At 41.2% G+C, this 20,756-nt stretch overlaps 1 protein-coding gene across 22 annotated transcripts in view; it reads right to left on the minus strand.

Moving 5' to 3' along the window:
- Window positions 1–202: 202 nt before the first annotated feature.
- DTNA (dystrobrevin alpha) overlaps window positions 203–20,756 on the minus strand; it is a 179,494-nt gene continuing 158,940 nt past the window's right edge. For 15 of the 22 annotated variants that reach the window (XM_081918514.1, XM_081918512.1, XM_081918515.1 and 12 more), the window contains 7 exons: window positions 20,558–20,654; window positions 19,319–19,339; window positions 15,019–15,178; window positions 13,044–13,133; window positions 11,453–11,621; window positions 8,630–8,762; window positions 203–3,957 (listed from right to left, as the gene is read on the minus strand). In XM_081918514.1, coding sequence (XP_081774640.1) covers window positions 3,781–3,957; window positions 8,630–8,762; window positions 11,453–11,621; window positions 13,044–13,133; window positions 15,019–15,178; window positions 19,319–19,339; window positions 20,558–20,654 — 847 coding nt within the window. In that variant the 3' untranslated portion in view covers window positions 203–3,780. Of the gene's footprint in view, window positions 3,958–6,237; window positions 6,281–8,629; window positions 8,763–11,452; window positions 11,622–13,043; window positions 13,134–15,018; window positions 15,179–19,318; window positions 19,340–20,557; window positions 20,655–20,756 lie in introns of all 22 variants that reach the window. The other 7 variants (XM_081918507.1, XM_081918510.1, XM_081918509.1 and 4 more) reach the window with 3 other exon arrangements.

Genomic DNA, 20,756 nt, shown 5'->3' on the forward strand with positions numbered 1-20,756 from the left:
ATTCAACTCAGAGTAGAGCCACTGAAATTAAAGGACCCAACTTGGCCACACCCATTGATTCTAATGGCTCTACTCTGAATAAAACTTAGTTGGAATACCACCCAATGTTAAAATAGGAGGGTAGGGTAGAAGCCATTTTATAAATTAAATTTATGAGTGAGCCTGTGGGCCAGTGTAAACAACAAAACAGAGTCTTCTTGAATTACTTTTAAAAATTATTTTTTTTTAATGAAGAAATAATTCCATTCCAAAATATAGACACACAATTAAATAGTTTAATCACTTCAAAATATAACATGTCCCCAGTAGGTTTGAACACACGCACGCACACACAAAACAATACTTAACAACAATACAAAAAAACCCCATACAATAATAGTTCTGTTTACAATACCAATGAACAATGTAAAATTTGTAGTGTGAGTCTGTCTGGACTGGTGTGAAATAACAGTAGTTAAAAACATCAGACAGTAGCCTCAAGATGTAACTCTTCATACATTTTTGGTTCACAAGTAAGATGCCCTCTCTTCTCAGGACACAGCAGCGTGTTCGTTGTTCAAGGCTCCTTTCACCGAATTGAACCAACCTAACTGTTGCAACCTGAGGTTGCAGTATTTACAATAAATATCTACAGCAATTCCAAGAAACTAATAAAGATGGGAGAAGATGATTAAAGTAAAGGCAGACATCTGTGCTAAATAATGATGCAACATTTTGTCTCATGCATATAAGAAAATACATATTATCACAACAAAGGCCACACACCTTTTAATGCAGTTTTTAGTTAACATTACTACTTACAGAGAATCTATTCTCCATCTTTTCTTTCAACATTCAAGAATCATATTCCTCTTCACATTCTCATTCCTCTCTCTTCACTACCTTTCCAATGACAATCCACAACAGGAGTTTTTGGCTGCGGTAACTGGCCAGATTTTATTTTTTTTATAAAAGGCCAGTTCAACCCTTTCTGTAACTTTAATGTTCACAATCCAAACCAAGTTAAACAAATAGATGAGGACTGAGTGGGCTAAAACATAGACCCATTTGGGACAAAACTTTCATCTGACCACTTTCCTACATGGGCATGTGTGTCGGTTTTGTGGGAGGTGATGCCTTCCAGTGTCACCCTCTAGGCATATCTGTCCCACCAGACACCCACACCTGTGCATAATGTTTAAATGGGGCACCCACACATAAAATCCAACTCATGGAGGCCCGAACAGCACAAATAACATCCAGGAATTGAAAATGTGGTCTGGTCACAGAATAACATCTGTGGAACTTTATCACATGTACATCTTTATTTAAAGATGCATTATAATGACCGATGGCCTTGGAGGTTGGTTGGTTGGATGGTAGCATTGGATAGATGGTGGCACTCCCTATGCAGCACATGCTGCAGAGAAACTGGGGGAACTACTGTCCTTGCTGGGCCACTACCAGCTCAAGAGCTGGGCAATATTGTAAAACGAGGTTTTTCTTTGTGGAGAGGCAAATTAAAAAGTGCTTAATCTTAGAGTTCCGGAGCATAACAGGCCACCTAGAGCACTGCTTGGGGGTTATGTGCTGAAACCAGGCTGAGAGAATGAAGACGGCAATAGTGCTACATAAACCTTGAAATGTAAGACTCATGCATGGATCTTACATGCACTATAGGTGTGCAAATAAAATGTTTTAAAGCAACGTGGTTATTACTCCCAACTGCAATTATGCGACTGGATTTGGGTCATTCAGACAGAGCTGTGTTCTGGTCCAGTTTGTCTCTCTTCAGGAAACACCTGACTGGAATCCTGAGCGACGTGTCAGCAAGATTTCTTAACACTGTAGTGGTTTTATCTGCTGAGTGCTAGGCACTAGTAGAGTTCTGGTTCCTGAGAGAAGGGTACAGGAGAGGTAAGTGGTCACAGGTTATGTATAACCTGTGATGTATCTACCTGTTGGCAGATATGAACAGGAGTAAGGATTATTTATTGCAAATGTCGGGTTAGGGAGTGTCTCTATGTAAACATATTTTATATTCTGCAGTTGTCTGACTTGTGTGATTTGACTACATAGAGACAATGCTGAAACATACACAAGGAGGAAGGCGGCCAGTGGTAGCAATGATTTCATGCATCTGTGAAAAGTACTAGTAACTATTTTTAACCCAAGTAAGTTTGTCCAATCCTTATTTCCAGCAGAATCAGAAGAGGGATTAAACTTCTAATTTGGACAAACTCTGTAGTAGCTCTTTGGGAGAAGCTTTATAATGGTTAATGATAGGACATTTTCTACGATGTTTCCATGAAACACGGGATTTATAAAACTGACCCTTTTCCAAACTGACATCCACTATTAGAATTGCTGTGCCATGTATTCAAAACCTTAGTGGAATCCTAAAAAATTCCAGCTTACTTAATGTTTTATTCCTAGCTAAAATATCATTGGTGTGAGTTGCTACTGGCTAACTCAATGCATACCAATGGCTGGGAAATCTCATTGCAACTCCCCCCCCCCCTTTTATAATCCAGATGGATGCAAAGGCCAATGGTCTCTCTCCTCCCTGTTACATAGCTGAAATAGGATGTTAAGTGTTACTCAAAGAGACACCTTTGTAACTACATATAGTTAGCAGGAGGACTGTACTCCCCTCTGTGTTTTTCATAGATATACTTAGCATCCCCATTCAGTCCTGAAAGAAAGTCTCATTACACATTTCCAAGAATGCATGCAGAACATCTGGTGGCTGGCTAAGGCAATGCACATTCAGAAATAAAAAAAAATAGTTGCAAGCGCACTTTTAAAGCCTGTACATTTAAAGCTGAAGGCCTCAACAAACAGGATATGAAGGATGGAGAAATGTGAAAGAACACATGCTTACTAAAGTTCTAAAACAGCTATTAAACAATACTATGAAAGATTATACGTTAACGTGAGTTAGTTTAGGGATTTTATGGCACCTGTGGTTTATAAACAGCTTTAGCAACGAGTATTTCAAAACATAGTTCACAGTTTTAAGAAGATCTGTGCTGATTTTAAAAACTAGATTCTATATCATTTGAATGTTGCCTTTTGTATATGATATCTATTTGAAAAGAAAATATTTACACTAACTTCTATGGCTGATTTGTTAGATTACTTTGAAAGAAAACATTCCTAAGTTATGTAGTAGCCCTAAATCATAGAGATACTTTTTAGTGCATTTTGTACAAGTCTTTTTTCGTTTCTTTTTTCTTTTTTGCAGAAAGACTGTAAAACAAATTGCAATCTAAGTCTGCAATCCTGCAGCTGGACATGTGCATTGAAGTCCCACAGATACTGGCGGGATTCAGCACATACAGCTGGCTGGAGGATTGCAGCCATAGTCTGGGCTATAAATATGTACACTCAGGAGTATATTCATTCAGTGTTAAATGCATCATTTGTAGCTTTTAAAATTTCCTCTGTGGAAAAACAATGTACAGTGTAGGAAAGTGTTCTAAAATCTCAAACTATTCAGAAATCAAACTCCTAATATAAACAGTATATTAATATTGTCATTGTAAACTGAAGAGGTTCAACATTATGTGCAAAGGGCTTAAGTGTTTTGTTAGTACTGCCATTAACTGTAATAATGGCATTTTGTTTCAGCCTGTGTTCTTCACCAGTAATGAGCCATGTTACATAGAATGTAGCTGATATAAGTTAGCTTTAAATAAAAAGTCTTTTTTTTTCTCTTCAAAACAAACATCTACAAACTACAACTGGTAGAACAAAAATACTGTGCTACAGTCTTCAAAACTAGTTGGTTATCTTATGTCAGAGGGGCTGCATGTGTTGTTGTTCTGCTTCTTCTGTGAAACTGGCAGCCAGGCTCTCTCTGTCATCCGTCTGAGTGCAGCTCTCCTCTTCTTCTTCTTCCTCCTCCTCCTCCTCCTCCTCCTCCTCCTCCTCCTTTCTTCTGTCACTTTCATTGTCCATTTGACTGCAGCTTTCCTGTCAATATATATAATAAACTGTCAAGCTTGCATAATGCATATTGGCAGTGCAGGGGGAGGGGAAGGCGTATTAAAAATACACAGCCCTTCTCTGATCCATGACATACATGGAGTTCCTGTAGGCACGCACGCGCGCGCGCGCACACACACACACACACACACACACACAATTTAAGGACAGTATCCTGCTTTTCAAAGGCAGCCCCACATACAATGCATTGCAGTAGATAAAGGGGTTGTGCATGGGTAAATGTAGCCTGGCTCTCTCTGTTCAGAGACTTTGAAGAGACTTAAATTTGACAATTTTTTAATAGATTGGGCCATGCAACTGAATTTTGGACTCGTGAAATTAATTTTAAGTTTCCTGAAACAGAGAAAAGTGCGTATTTGTTTTACATTATAAGCCACAAAGTGATGTTAAGCAAACCTTTTGGAATAATCTTATGTTGCTATTGGTACAATAATTCTTAAAAGAATGTTAGAATTTATCCTTCAGTATAAAAGGTGCCTGGTGTAATGCAGGATAAAGTACAGTATAAAAACACAACCTTGCAGGTTATTTTTTTAAAACAAATTCTGCCATAAGCAAGCACCAACTGTATCTTTGCCACCTAAAATCTTGTAACACTATTTACATAATGTTTTCAAAAGTATAGCAAGCTGTTGCTGGTATATGATAGATAACACATTTTAACAAATCATAGTAGTGGCCAGTTTGATTGAATCCAGATGGCACATTTCTAAACCGAAATCAGTTGAATCTAAATACGAACAATGGTATTGGGCCGGGTTCCATATCATTCATCTTGTTACTTAGGGACAGTACATTTGATATCTTGGGATGACAGTTTTACCTTAACAATATGATACACTCCTCTTCAGGTTGGTAACTTTACCAGTACTGCTTAGCAAGCATAGGTTGTGACTTGGCACTTATAATGTACAGGTGGAGTAAAAGCATGGAGGTGTACAAGAACATATTGAGCTGTACACATTGCTCGAGTTCTGCTGCGGAAATGCTAGTTTCTATAGAAACTAGCATTTCTATAATTTCTGTGATACTCATAACTACCACGTGGAAATAGTCAGTATGTGGGAGAGCCAGTGTGCTGCAATGAACAGAATGTTGGTTTAGGACTTGAAAGATCCAGCTTCAAGTTGCCACTCAGCCATTAAGCTAATTGGGTAGCCTTGCACCAGTCCCCAACTCTCAGCCTAACCTATCTCACAAGGGTGTTTTTGAAGGGAAAGGGGGGGGCGTGTACTGTGCATAATACCTTCAGCTCTTTGAAGGACAGGTGGGCTAGAAATACATTAAGAGCACCTTTGAAGGCAGCAAATTAAAACCTGCAAATTAGAGAATTATAACTGGGGATAATTCTGAGTGATGGCTTGAATTGACTAGTTAATGCATGTAGCAACCTGCAAGGTTGCGCATGTGTTTTAGATGGTACTTAAATTTAAAAGTGCCAGCTTTCAGATGAAATCATTCCACTAGACTAGGTGTTCCTAAACTATGGTCTGTGGGTCATCTTCATTTAGATGCTGATATTAAATATCCATATTGATTTTTAATTGCATTTTAATTGCCTTTTTTCTTTCTTATATTCTATGGAATGCAAACTGTAATGCAATGCAATACAAGAAAGAAAAGAAATACTAAAAATACTATTAACATTCATATAACATCTAAAACAGCTGTTACAATTGCTACAACAGGAACAAAAATCATTAAGTGATCCACCAAAACCATCAACAATTTTCAAGTGGTCGCGGGGGGGGGGGGAGTTTGAGCACCGCTGTACAAGACTAAAGGTCAGAAACTGGCAGTGCATGGGTTCAGTCTGGTCCTTGAGGGGTGCCATAGGTTCCAAAACTGCTAGCCTCTCTCGGTTTCTTAAGGGAGAGGAAAAATATGGGAGGCAGACTCTTGGTGTGGAGAAACTGAAGTACACAAGCAAACGCAGAAACTCGTCTCACTTAAGCCCCTGCTTGCCTTGCCAGTTGCATTACAAAGTAAAAAAGCAAGAGAATAGGAAAGGGAGACCCACAGGAACATGCCAGCAATAGGAGGATCTAGCAGTAGGAGAACTAGTGCTACACACTAGTCTCTGTGCCCAATTCTAGGCAGTGGAAAGGAGAGAAAGGAAGAGAAGGATGTCTGAATTTGGCAACAGTCCACTTTGGGCTTGAACAGTTCTCTCCTTCACACACAACCAGTTCATCCTGCCTGTAAAACCACCTGCTGACCAGAGATCTAGACTAACAGAATACTTACTTGAGAGGAGAGTGATACTAGTTACTCATCCTTGCAAGCTGACCTATGAATAAAAAGAGAGTGAAAACTGAAGATGTGAGCAGCCAAACCAGCGTAGCATTCTGGAGATAGCAGTGGACAAGAAAGGTGAGAGAGTGTTCAAGAGCAGTAACATTACACATTTATAAGGAAGGAGGTTTGCATGCCAGGTGATCCTGTAAGAAGGCTGCTGTTCTTCTGAATACAAAGGTCATTTACTACAAGCACCAGAGCAGAGAGAAAAGGAATACTCTCTTCTAATTTTTGTGCCTAGACCTCCTATAGTTCAGTGCCTTGTAGTATAAAAGGAATGTGATTTCTTTGACAGGCAAGATTCATGTAAGTTCAAACCAGTCAACTGTTCATTTATAAAGTAATTTTCTATGCACATATACAGTGGCGAATGTAAATTTTGGGGGCCCTGAAGCTAGAAGCAGCATTGAGGTCTAGGTAACTATTGTTATCTTCTTCAATGGGCTTATTTCACAACAGATCATCATACCTTTACAACATCCATTCTACTGACTCTCAAACTTTGGGATTGTTGAAATATGTACAACCAAAAATTAATCAAATTGAGTCTACTAGATTTTCAAACAATGCAGACTAAAGTTTCTTCTGGAGTCCCTCTGGGATTAGGGGCCCTGAATATTAAGCTTCATTGGTTTCATAGCAGATCCGCCCTTGCACATGTGCCTGGAACACTATCTTCAAGGAATCTAACTGGGCCAAGGACTCCAGCCTATGATACAATCCTTTCCTTGATTTATGCCTGGTGGCTAACAAGAGGATTTCTATGAACTATCTTATGCCAGGAGTCAGGGCAAGGATGGGTTGCTTTCACTGTAATCCCTGGGATATGGCACCAGCTGCACAGGAAGCAGCAGCGTGGTCTGTTCCTGACAATGTGCTCATAATGTGATGCTATCACAGTTTTTGTGCTATCATTCCATGGCGATTGCTTTATGTGATGCATAGTTACAGCCATGTCAAGAGCGATGTTATAATTAGTAGGTAGCAACAGAGTTGCTAGGGGCAAATAGGAAACATAAGAAGCAGCCTTACACAGAGTCAGGCCATTGGTCCATTGAGATCAATATTATCATTGTACTGACTGGAAGCAGCAGCTCTTCAGGGTTTCAGGCAGGAGTCTTTCCTAGCCTTACCTGGATATGCCAGGGACTGATCTTGGGACTGTCTGCAAGCAAACCAAGTGCTCCACCACTGGTAACTTCCCGGTGGGGGAGTGGCCATGGCGACAGTGCCTCTTTCGTACTGCTATGGCTGCATTTTTTTACAGTGCTGGGAGAGGCACAGGATTCCAGCTAGTTCCGCTTTGGCATAGTGGCAATCATTTTACAGGTTGGATCGGTCAGTTGGTTAGAACATAGTGCCAACAACACCAAGGTTGCAGGTTTGATTCCCTTAAAGGACAGCTGCATATTCCAGCAGTGCAAGGGGTAGGCCAAGGTGGTCCTCAGGGTCCCTTCCAACTCTATGATTCTAGGAGATATCTTCTATGAGAAGTGATATGCAAGGAATATACATCTGCTACTTAGATGTTTTGGTAACTTGAACATATATTTACATAGACCACAGGACTGGACTACCTGTCTGCTGTTCCTTTTTTCATTTGTTTGTTTGTTTGTATGTATGCTTGACAACCATATGTCAGGAGTGCTCTGATGGTGTTTCCTGCTTGGCAGGGGGTTGGACTCAATGGCCCTTGTGGTCTCTTCCAACTCTATGATTCTATGATTCTATGACTCTTGAGATTCACTTTTATGATAAGAGCCCCTTAATGCAGAAGGGCCACAGCCTAACTTTCTTTGAATGAAATAACATATAGAGCTGGTTTCCATATGCATATCATCACTTCGTTTCTCATTACTTCATTACTCAAAACTTGATTGTGTTGCTCTGTTGAGCACATTCTTTGAGCTGGCAATGGATAACATGGAAGGTCAACCTTCAGAGATTAAATCAGTGATGGCTCATTTACACATGCAAATCTTCACTCTATTCTCCAGCTAATAAGTGCCAAACATGCACACGTGAGCCAAGCACCACTCTATTGCAAATCAGTAAAAACAGTTGGCAAAGCACATTGTTGACAGAGAATGCTATTAGCATTTGTGATGCATCAACTAACAGCCTGTTGAGGTTAATGTCAGCCTTGTTCAGTTCAATACCTACAGCACTTCCTGATTACTCACACATAGAAACATGAATGAATATAATACTAGTTGGAATCTGACGCCTCAGCTCTACAGAGAACACATTTGAGATCCAACCAAAACAGAATCCAGCACAGTGTCATTTGTGGATTCTAATTTTACCTAGATACTTTGCTGAGCTCTCTTTTTATTTTTACCTGATAAGCTTCATCCTGCAGCTTTTGTTTCAAATATTCCTCCATCTTGAGCTCATGCTCTAGCTGGCGAACAGAGTCATTTTCATAGTTCTCATCATCTGCTCTAACGTAAGGGTCTCCATCTTCTGTAACCCTAAAGACAATTATTAATAAATAGCTTCCTAAAATTTTTAAAATGCTAACATTCAGAAGACTCATTGTGTTTTCTTCATGAACTCTGAAAGGCAAGTCCTGTTTTGTGTATTTCTTAAAAACTCCATATACTGTATATTCTTTCAAAACAGAGGACTTATTTGTTTACACATTCACATTTCATCTTTCAAATGGATCTGTTCATTCACAGAGAGATTCCTACTTGCAGTGCCTTTGGGGATAATTACTGTATGCTAGACCCTGACTACTGTTCTGAAATGAAAAATGAATTCCTAGACTGCACCATGTCAGCCTAAAATTTGGAGGCTGCATTTGCTTCCTCACATAATAAATAAATACTATCTGTGTGTTGTAAACTAGAAATATGGTAGATTTCTACTGGCAGGGAGTCTTCTCTCTCTCGCTTTGAAGAGACAACAACATATGAGAATTACAATATGACCCTCAACACCTGCAGTCTGAAATGGTATAATCTAGGAAGGAGATAACGTAGCCATCTATGTCAGAACTGTGTTTATGATTCTGGTCTGGGTAGGAATTCACAGCCAAGAACACAGGAAGTACCCTGGGGGAAAAGATAAGCACTGCTTTCTCTAAAGCACACTCACTAGCCCAGTTAGCACATAACATTAAGCCAAACTGTGGCTAAGCATGAATGAGCAAGCGTTTAGGTACTCAGAGCTAAGATCATGGGTGCTTTATTCTTTCCACAAAATTTCTCAGCTGTGTGCCACCAACTGAGTTGTCAAAAGAAACCCACTGCTTCTGCGCTACCCAAAGCAAAGTCAGAGTTTGGCTTAGCAGTATGTATTAACCCAGGCTTGCAGTTTGTCTCCCCCAAACAAACAATGAGCAGTAAACCAAGAACATGCTTGATTAAACATGCTTAGGATTCTTTTGCACAGTGTTAGTTGATTTAACAGTGCAATCCTATGTATGTTTACTTGGAGGTAAGTCCCACTTTGTCAGTAAAGCTTACTCCCTAGTAACCACACTTAGAATTGCAGCTTAAACTTCTGATTAATTGAATTAAAACATGATATTTAAAGAAATCACAAACAATTCTTTAATCAGAATATCTCCTACTTTCCTTTTTTTTTATTTCAGCAACTGAAATACCACTTAACACCATAGTTTTTAAGCTGTGCACAATGCGATTACAAAAAAGATACAAAGATAAAATCAGTTAAAACTAAACATAAAGTAAAAAAGGCTAACTTAAGATGCCTGCTAAAGTTTTAAAAAAGTCTTCACCATGTACCTGAATAGAGGATATAAGGCATAGGCATGTATCGGTATGTATTTTTCCTACATTTGTGACTCATCAGTATGTCTTTAATGCTTTGGCATAACTGATATGCAGAATTTCTCTCTGAATCCGAGACGAAGCAAAGTTCTGCAAATGTCATATTCTACATTGCGAAAGACTGTTTTGTAAATGGGAGGTAAGGCAACATTGGAAATTCTGTATACAGAAATTAGGTTTAGATTGTCTTGGTAGGGACTGACTTTCCCCCTGCAGCTAGAATGGCTTTGTCCTACTGCAAATCCACCTGCTTAAATAGTGTATGTATAAAGATCGAAACTGAGCAAAAAAATGCAGACACTTGACACTTGATTCAGGTAGGTAGCCGTGCTGGTCTGACACAGTCGAAATAAATAAAAAACCAAAAACACTTGAGGAAGAGTGTAAATAAGAGATTCATTTGGGATAATTTATTAGAAGCCAAATTCCAGTCATAGCTTTCAATTAAGGTCTAACATACGTAAATAGAAGGCAGAGCAGAGGAAGGGGCCATGTATTACAGGGACCCTGCTGGGGGTGCAATCTGTTTCTGTGTCCTCTATACATACAGACTGAAGGGATAGCTCAGTTGGTAGAGCATGAGACTTTTAATCTCAGGGTCATGGGTTTGTGCAAGACTAGTGACAAAGTGGACATGATTTCTACTCTTAAGTACCTGCTCATTCATTCTTAGCCATGGTTTGCCTCAGCATTACATGTGAACCAGGTCACAGTGTGTGCAGAATGTCAGCAGCGTGGACTGTGCAACTGCTGTTTTTGTCTACTCTGTGAACCAATAAGGACCAGCAGTTTGTAAGGATTAGGAGTGACAAAATAAAATTTCAAGAGCAGTTTTTGTTATGTGGAATGGGAAGAGGAGGCTAATTTCTGAGCCATTTCCCCTGTTCCCTTAAAGGCCCGTGACTTAGGCTATCACCTCACCAAGAAGCTAGCCTGGATACCTCAGGAATTAGAAGGGGGCCCAAATCTACAGCCTACCACCCCACAAACATATACTGTAACAATATCCACTGGAAACATTATTTTCCTCTAGCTGGAGGTCAGCAATTGCTAAATTCATCTCCTAGTAAAGGGCTCTGCCTTGAAAACAAACAGTTTCTACATTTATTTGCTTTAGTGCTGAATTTCCAAGTTTAAATCACCGCATAATTGTTTTTCTTTTGAAGGCTGTGAGATTCATAAAATGGATTTAAACACAATAGCACTCATTGCTATTCTTGGCCTAATATTTGGTTAAGAGAGCAACTCCATATTACATGTACATACCACATTTGCTTAGCTTCAGAGATGGTTTATTGAAGACAATATGGAATATATATTATTTAATAAGGAAAGAGAGATAAAGAGCACAAGGCGTTACCCACATATCACTGCGGATGGTGCCAGAGGCAGCTGCACTGTGAAGGTATCCTGGCTTCCGGGCATGAATCTGCGCAATGAAAGCCTTTTCAGAAGTTGGCGATGGAACAAGGTCATCAAAATGAGTCCGACCAAACTCAGAATCCACATTACTCTCTGTCTCACTTCCAACTTCTGTGGGAAGAAAGGCACCAATGGTACTATGGTTACATGAACTCTAGGGAGTTTCTCTCATGTTTCTAGCACAGACTGACTTTACACCACCATCCTAAATGGCTATAAACACACCAGTTGCATACAGTTAGTTTGCTTACTTTACTCATGTAGTGCTGATACTCATGCACAGAGATCATTTATTGTGTAGCAGGTGTGATTATCTAGTGCACTTTGACATCCCTTAACTACACAGGGATTAGGCCAATCCCCATGCTGATTCCCTTTAACTGATGAAGGGGTCAGCATGGGTACCACAGTGCCACAGCTCTAACAATGGGTTGCTGCCAAACCTTCTTATGCAAAACACTGCAGAGTTTGGGCTCTCTTTTGTTACCCATGTAGCGTTAAACTATGCAACTCTGCTTCAAGAGTAAAAAATTGATTTTGTGTGTGTGAGTGAGTGGGAGAGAGAAAGAAACTCTTAGCGTTGCACTCTAGTTAGCTTGGATGGGGGCGACTGTCTTCAACAGAATTTGCCACACCTTTCTCCTTACATATTAAAAACATCTTCTACATAACTGTCAGGACTGCCTCTCGGTCCCAGCTCACAGAGGACCGACGCCCATTGGATGTTATATACAAAAGTCTTTATTGAAGTTTAGTTTCCATTTCCAAGCTTTGGGCGCGCAGACCCACGTCTTGACGCTAGATCGGCTAAGTCCCCTCTGACTCACTGCTGACCCCACACCAGTTTAAGATTCTAGCCCGGCTCCACCTCCTGCGCTGCTCTTTCCTTCGCTGGGTCCTTCTGCCCTCTGGTGTTACTTCCTTCCTGGATTCCTCTGACGCTGACCCCCCTGAATCTCGCCCTTCCTTCCGGCGGGCTTTAGGACCTGGCTCCTTGTCAGGACTCCCTGCTGTGCCGCTCGCCTCTACATTTGAACTTGGCGCGTGCGCCCAGCCGGTAACCTTCCTTCTGACCGTTTCCCCGCTTCCTGATGTGGGCGTTGCCAAACCTGACTCCTCTCCTCCCGCTGGTGGTGAGAGCATTGGTCCCGGCTCCTGGGACTCCCCCTCCCCACTGCGCTCTGGTGGGGAAGCTGGTCCTGATCTCCAACTGCTGCTCAGGGACTCCCCGCTGGCCCCTCCCTCCTGGGGCTTCCCCCCTGGAACCCCCCTCGCTCTGGCCATGGGCGCTCCCTTCTGTGAGTCCTCCGATTCGCTAGAGAGACTTGTGGAGTGACTCTGGCCGCTGTCACTGCCTGCTCCCCCTTCGTACTCCTCCTCCTCACTCTCCATTTGCTCCCCCTCCTGTGTCTCTCTTTCTGAACCCCTGACAATAACATACTGTACATCTCTTTTAGTAGTCTATAAACATTATGGTTTTTTAAAAAGAGTGTTGAATGGTTAAATATTAATTCTGCTTTTAAATAATCAGACCTGAGTTTAGTTCTTTCACCAGAGAAGACATAGTGTTGGTGATTGAATCTGCTGCTACCAGCAAGTCATTCCTTAAATTTCTTCTTGAACCTGTGAAGAGAAGCAAAGCTTTATGTTCAGAGGTCTCTTTACCCCCTGTAAGCTTAACAACCTAGAGAGTGTAATTAAACTACAGTGCAGTAAATGAAAAACACATTTTAGATCTATATTCATGTAGCTTTTATGTGGACGTGGTTTCCCCTTTCCTACACCACACAGCAACCACTGCTAGTGTTTCATCTAATGCTGGTGCCACCAATCTAGAATAAAATATATACCAGAATCTAAAGGAATGGGATATCCAGCCTGCTTTCCATGTCACAATCAACTTTGGAAACTCAGAGGACATTCCAAAGCAAGCTTTGCTATGGTGTTGTGATCCGCCAACGAAAACAAAAACCTCAGAGAGTTCATGATGCCTGCCCAAGCCCTCAAAAACCCAGCTTCACTAAACCCATGTTGGCCACTGGTAGAACCAGGGTAGGGGATGTCTGGCCCCACAAATATTGTTGAGCTCAAGCTCCCATCATCTCCTGCCAGCATGGCCAACAGTCAGGGATAATGCAGTCCCAACATCATCTGAAGGGACACAGGTTCCCCATCCCTTCCGATATAACTTTTTAATGAGCTAGTTCCATGCTGAACACAACAAAAACAAACAAATAAAAAACCAACCCCATTTTCCACTGAGTTAAAAACAGCAACCTGGCTTTTAATCCTTCCCATGCTTATTCTTTATTTGCTACGAATCTTCATTGCTTAAGAACCAAATAGAAAATTCATATATTTTGCATTTTCTAACACAGTTTCCCAGTTTCTTATCCGCTTCCTCCTCCATTGCAAGCTTATACTTTCAGCAACTGTTTACTGCTCCAGCCCACATGCACTATCCACAAAGACTGAGGAGGGGGATCTTCTTCAGCCCAAAGCCTACATTCCCTTGTGGGCAATCTTCCAGAGACTGCATGCTGGACTGGTAATCAGGGCCAGAAGCAAAAAGCAGGCTGAGCAGTGGAGGGACTTTTAACCCCTTTTTTACACCCTTTCATTGTGGTTATATTCCAGTGGAGGCTATGCTCCAGCCACACAATTCAGAATTATCCATACATATACCCCCATGGTCTTCCCATCTTCTATCCAGGCAAGCAAGAGGCATTAGAACCCCAGGACAATACACATTCAGACAAGAGCACAGAGCACAGTCTATGAGAGATGCAGCCTGGGGAGGCTGTGTGGCCTGCAGAGAGTCCTGAGGTCCAAATACACAGCCCTGGAGGACTGCATTTGGCTCTGTATTTCGTCCTCGCCTCTGCACTAAAGCAATACAGGGGAATTGGTGCTCCTAACTAAAGAATCACTTTTGTTATAGGGACTTGGAGGCCAATGAAGAGGCCTCGGAGGAGTCAAGCAGCTGGCATGAGAAATTATCATGCAACAATGTGGCACATTATGAAGAAGTATAATTGCTATAGCCAGAGAATACAATGCATCTTTATGTACACTTGATTAATAGAGGATGTTGTGTCTGTTGCAGATAATCTGGCTTGTTTAGTTAGTTAGGCCAAATCTTTTCCTCATGCTTTTCATTATGGTGAAACAATACTAACTTTTTACAATTGTTTTATGCCATTAGGAATCCTCTCACTGATACCACTTGTTCTAAACACAAGCTTTTAATTAGCCTAAATCGGGGTGCCTTCCAGATGTTGTTGGAGTACAGCTCTCGTCAACCCCAACCATTGGCCATGCTTCCGGAGCTGATCTGGAGGCATCAGTTGGCTATGCCCACCTTAAATGATAAAAAACTCATTTGTAGATGACATGGCATATGTACGATAAGGGAAGAAGTCATTGAGTTGCAGGGCATTTCCCCCACCCCTGCTGACTATTCCTAAGCACAACCACTTTGTAGCAAAGGATGCTCTGCACAACTTACCTTGTGCAAAGGCTTCTTGCACATCTCCTCCCACACCTGTCAGAGAGTCCTGAGGTGTGTGGGCTGGAGTCGAGCAGGCAGACGCAGATCTGATGGGCATAGGAATAGGCCGGCTGATAGTGTGGCTGGGAGAAGAGCGTGGGGAGCCTGCCCCTTGGGTCTGGAATAAAAAGGTTTGCTAAGTGGGTTAAGCACGACTTACAGCAGAGAGCGCCCCAGCGCTGCCATCGCCAATTATATTCCTACTGTGCAAACAGTCAGAAAATGCCATGTCATGCTGAATACTGGGATCATCCTGATGGAAAGCGAGCACATCAGTCTCTTTGTTAGTTAATAGGGTCAGGCGTGCATACTAGTAAAACAGCAGAAATGTAAAAATGTAGTGAAGTAAGACAGGAGAAATGGCCAAAAGGATCTTATAAGTTCCAGGGTTCAAATGGACATTAAAACCTCCCCCATATATGGAACTTCTCTCCCCCCCCCATGGAAAATATAATGTTAACAATGTGCATAGTAATACAATACAATCTTCTATTTTGCATTATTATTATTACTGTTACTATTATATTCTGCTTAATGCCAAAATAGGCCTCTAGGTGTTTTACACAGTATATAAGAAAAGTTACAAAGATGCAGAGGTCTTTGCATTAAGAAGACTGGAAGTCTTGGATAGAATTGTTAGCTTTTCATACAGAAAAGAACTGTGTTCAAAAATTAGATGTAGGAACTCCTTTCTAAAACAAATACTAGAAGTGTGGGGTCCTGAAATGGACCCAGTACTCCATGCCATCCTCATGCCCAGTGCTTCTCTGCCCTGGCTGTCTTTCAATGGCTTCTGCTTATGGTGGTGCAAGGTGGAGAAGGACATTGCTAAGCGTGATGATGTCAGGTCACACCTTCTGCTTTAATTAAAGCTTGTTAGGAGATGATGCAAGTTATCATTGGCTGTATGTTTAAGGCAATGCACAGTTTGGTCGTAGAACACAGCACAAATAGCTATTGTTAGGAAACAAAACCAAACAGCAAACCCCAGCATGAGTGCATGCAAGCCTTTTATGTGAGCCTAAGGAGGGTATCTTAATCCTGGACAAAGTGTTTTAACATCAGTCATAAGAAAGACATGTAGTTGGTCAGTGAAAGTGAGCAGCACACGTCACAGAATACACAAAGATCTTATACTCATCGATTCTCTGCCAGTTAATCCTGTTTTTCTCATCCCACGTAGGGAGCAGCAGCAGGTGGTTTACTGAGCCCCACCTGGTTGCCATACAGAGTTGATGAGCAGAATTCAGCTTGGCGGGTTATAGGTTTTGCAGACCTGCTTTAGAGTTATGAACTCTATGCAAGGAAGGGGAATGGACTGCAGAGATAGGAGTCTATACTAACGAGCAGTATTCAACTAAGTTTTTCTCAGGGTAGACCCATTGAAGTTTAACATGTCGAGGTTAGGGCCCTTCATTTCAATGGGTCTACTTTGAGCAAAACTTAATTGACTTTGTTCACTTTTTAGAAGTAGAGTACAGTTGCTAATAGGCTCATAGTGGGAAGTGCACAGCTGAAGAGGTGTGGTCCATTCTTCCAAGTTCTTTCCACAGCAACACCCCACTTTCAAGTCACCGTTTTGCTCCTGATGTGGCAAAAATGTTGGGAGCTTGCAGAGTCATGACAGAGAATGGATTGTTTCAATTCTGCCCTACCAAAATTCTGAACTGGATCATGGAAGCAGGAATGGTTTCCTCAGTCCACTCTAATTCAGTAAGGCAAAGGTAAAACACAACACAACAAACCTCACTGTATAGAAGACCTTCAAATGCAACTGGGGCTTTCAGCTGCATTTTTGCACTAGCACAAGGCAGGACGGAACATCCTCAACCCACACCAGAAACTTCTCTTTATTTCTGGATTGTGTCTTGAACCTGCTGTAAGTTCTGTGTCCACTTTGGAATTACTATCCCCATTACTGGAAGCCATGGTTCCAATGTGGATTTCTGTATGGAGATAGCTCCATTCTATCCCTTAACTGCCAACCCCACAGTTTACACTATTCATAGTGGCTAGAATCTTGATGCCCAGATAAACACTAGTAGATCTTGGAGAAAAGTATGGGAGCTGCTTTGGGTTCTTAGTTCTGGAAGCATCTATTTGGCATTTCTAGGTTTTTTAAAAAAATATTTTAGTCAAGCTCACACTGCTGTTATTATGTCTGCAAACAGACATGTTACAGCAGTTATAATTTAGACAATGACAATTTTAATGAGAAATGTCATCTGTATCTTCTCATTGAGTGCACTGATAAGAAACCAGTAGTAAGATACTTAAGTTTTATCTACAATCACCCTCCCCTCAGTTCAGTAAAACTTAAAACAAATCTCTTCTGTTAGTCTTTGGTATGTAGCTCCCTCTGCTGGAACCTAGAGTGGCTCACAGGTTAGAATCACCAGGGTAGAAATCTATACAAAATAAAAGAGCTACATTTCTGAACAGAAAAATTAGGAACATGGAAAACAAAAATGCTTAGTACACTAAGCAGAAAATATATATGATAGATTTGTATATCTTTGCCCTTTATAACAGTATGCACTTATGCTGAGCTGAAACAGAGTGCCCCGCCCCTTTACAAATCTTTTCACCCCTCATGAAATGCTCCTACTTTGCTGGCTGAACACCCTTTTGAGAAAAAGTATACAAAAATGGATGGGGTTTGGGGAAAGTGAGGAGGAGGAAAGACAGAAGGTAGATGCTCCTTTGTTCCTCCTAGTTAAATGTTCTCGACTGGTTGTGGTACAATATGGGTGGAGATGTGCAAGTGGATGTGCAGCCTGTGAAAGTAACACAGTGTAGACAGAGAAAACTGGTATTCAGATGCACATCCAAATGGGGATGTATTCTTTTTCATTGCACTGCTGTGACTAGTAGTCAGATGCAAAAATGTGTGGCGAAAGTTTTGCCATGCAGTGTAATCAACTTGGATATTCCACAGCCCACTCTCCAGAAAGGTAGGACATGAACATTTTAAAATGAAACCACAGCCCTCAGTGTTGTCTGTTAGACAAATGTGATTTTTATGCTCTGGTGCCATCAGTAGCTCTCTGTGATCACTGATTGGCAGGGATCTTGCACTGAAGGAGAAATAAACCACTGAAGTTGCAAAGAAGCAGTAACATTTTGGGGCCATGATCAGGTATAACCTTCCCAACACCATAAAAATGTGGAGTAGGGAGATCAGGATGCTTTTCACACTCCTCAAAACCTACTTTTCACATTGAAAATATGTGAGTGAAAATTCAGCATAAAACTGCAGTCTGAATGATTGTTTACTTAAATGAGTTCAGTGAGCTGGGTTCAGTAAAAAAGTGGGCTCAAATCTTACATTATGAAAAGTAACAATAGTACTTTTAATGCAGATACAGTGGTACCTCGGGTTACAGATGATTCTGGTTACAGACTCTGCTAACCTAGAAATAGGTTAAGAACAGAAATCGTGTGGTGGTGGTGCTGCGGCAGCAGGAGGCCCCATTAGCTAAAGTGGTGCCTCAGGTTAAGAAAAGTTTCAGGTTAAGAACAGATCTCCGGAACGAATTAAGTTCTTAACCCGAGGTACCATTGTATACCAATAGATCAGCAATGGCCCAATACTACCAGTTTTCTCCTAATCTGTGTGCACATAGTTCTAGCTACTGCACATTGATTTCGTAGCTGAACCAAGAAACAAAACTCTGCTTTAGTATAGTGAGAAATCCCTCAACACTTCCTGAGCCAGTGAGAATGCTACAGTTTAGTCACTTAAGCAACATTATTCCTTTGGCTTCAGTGTAATTTAATGCATTTGGAAAGATAATTACAAACACAACCTTAGTGCATTTTTCAGTACAAATAGGTTATGGAATTATTTTTCAAATATTCTCAAAGCTGTTACTTGGGTTGGGGGATGGACTTAGCATTTCATCAATCTGAAGTACCTCTACATTTTCAACTTCAAGGAGTTTGCTCACGTTCACACAATTCAATAGTTTGTGTTGGACAGCATTGAAGAGTTATTGCTCTTCATGCCAAAGATACCATTATATCAGTAGTGAGCCACAGAGATCTGTTTTGTTGTTGCTGGCCTATCAAGAAAGCCATAACAGCTGACTGTTTAAAGTACCTTAACTTCTCAGATAAAAGGTTAAAGACGTGCGAGGTAGTGTTATTTATTGGTCCAGAGCATGTAAACGCATTTCAAGCAGATGTAGTAAGCACACATTTGGATCACAGGAGCACTTCTTAAGAGTTAGTGACATCTACAGAGTAAATAACTTACTCCCTGCTTCAATTCTTCTTCCTAAAGAAAGATTGGATCATTGCGAGTCAGATGAGTCTGAGCTTAAAGTGTGAGATAGGGGAGAGAGCTGCAGCTACAGAGCAGGATTGTCACCCCTTGGTCTTAGAACAGCATACTTCTGAACATCAATTTCCGGGGGGGGGGGGGGGATAATGAAGGAGAGCTGTTGCCTTTCTCTCCCATTTGAGAAGTTTTGGAGCGACCTGGCTAATCACTGCTAGAGTACCGTAGATGGTCAGTTTCAGCAGGACTCTTACATTTTAAATGTCCTCACTGTACATACATAACAACAGGAGTGGCTATATAGCAACACAGCTGCAAGTTAAGTGGTGCACTCAAACCATTAAAGGGGCCAGCCTCAAATTTCCTAAAGCTTGTCATGTTGTTGGATGCAAATATATTTTGTATATATTATGAGCCTCCTTCCTTGGATGTTTTTATGCAGAGGATGGGTGGCCATTTGTCATGGATGTTGTAGCTGAGATTTCTATACAGGACTGAGAAACAGCAAAGATGGCTTAATAGCTCTTTTGCTGTGCACCTCTGTACATCAACAAATACACTTTGTTAAATAGGGGTAGCTAACAGGAAAAGAATATAATTTTAGCCCCTGCAGGTATTAAGTTTAATGAGACCAGGCTAGTTTATGCCAGGACTGATCTTTTAAAATATGAACAAAATTCCAAACAAAGAAGTTGAGTCCTTGCCCATCTGCCCCCTCCCCTCCCCAACTTAATTTCTGTTATCAAAGGGATGTATTTCTGCACATTAGTCCCTTTCCAAATCATTTAGGTTGAAGAGGTTAATAAACAGGGGGTGTATATAATGAAATATGACAACTAGCAACAACACTCCTTAGCCCCTCAGTACTAAGTACCTGGAGAAAAGGGCATTTGGATCCACTCTCCATTGCTGCTGTTTTTGTGGAAACAATGGTCAAATTGTTGGTTGAAAAGATAACAGCAACAACAACCTATTTGTCTGGGAAATGGGAATGATTAATATCTGAAGTTAGTGGGAGGCATTTCCCAGAACAAACATCTATGGCAGGGATGGGAAATCTGGAGTCCCCTGAGCTGCTGTTAGACTCCATCAACCCCAATCAGCATGGCCAATGCTCAGGGAAGAGTGGAGTCATACATCATCTGGAGGGCTACAGGTTCCACATCCCTGGTCTAGGAGAGAAATCGTATAGGCTTGGGAATTAAAATAGTTTACCTTTAGCAGTTTCATGAGGCCTTCTAACTGAACCATGAGTTCTCTCCGGCTTTCCTGAAGAGCTGACATCCTCTGTTCAAGCTCATCCTTCCTCTGCCTAAGAAATAAGCATTTAAGATCAGGGCATGTAGCTGACCATTCCAAAGCTTCCCAGACAAACAAACATGCAGTGGAAAAGCCTGCATTTGTAATCCAAAAC

Source organism: Podarcis melisellensis (genome assembly GCF_964234715.1).
Source record: "Podarcis melisellensis genome assembly, chromosome: 7".
Classification (NCBI taxonomy): Eukaryota; Metazoa; Chordata; class Lepidosauria; order Squamata; family Lacertidae; genus Podarcis; species Podarcis melisellensis.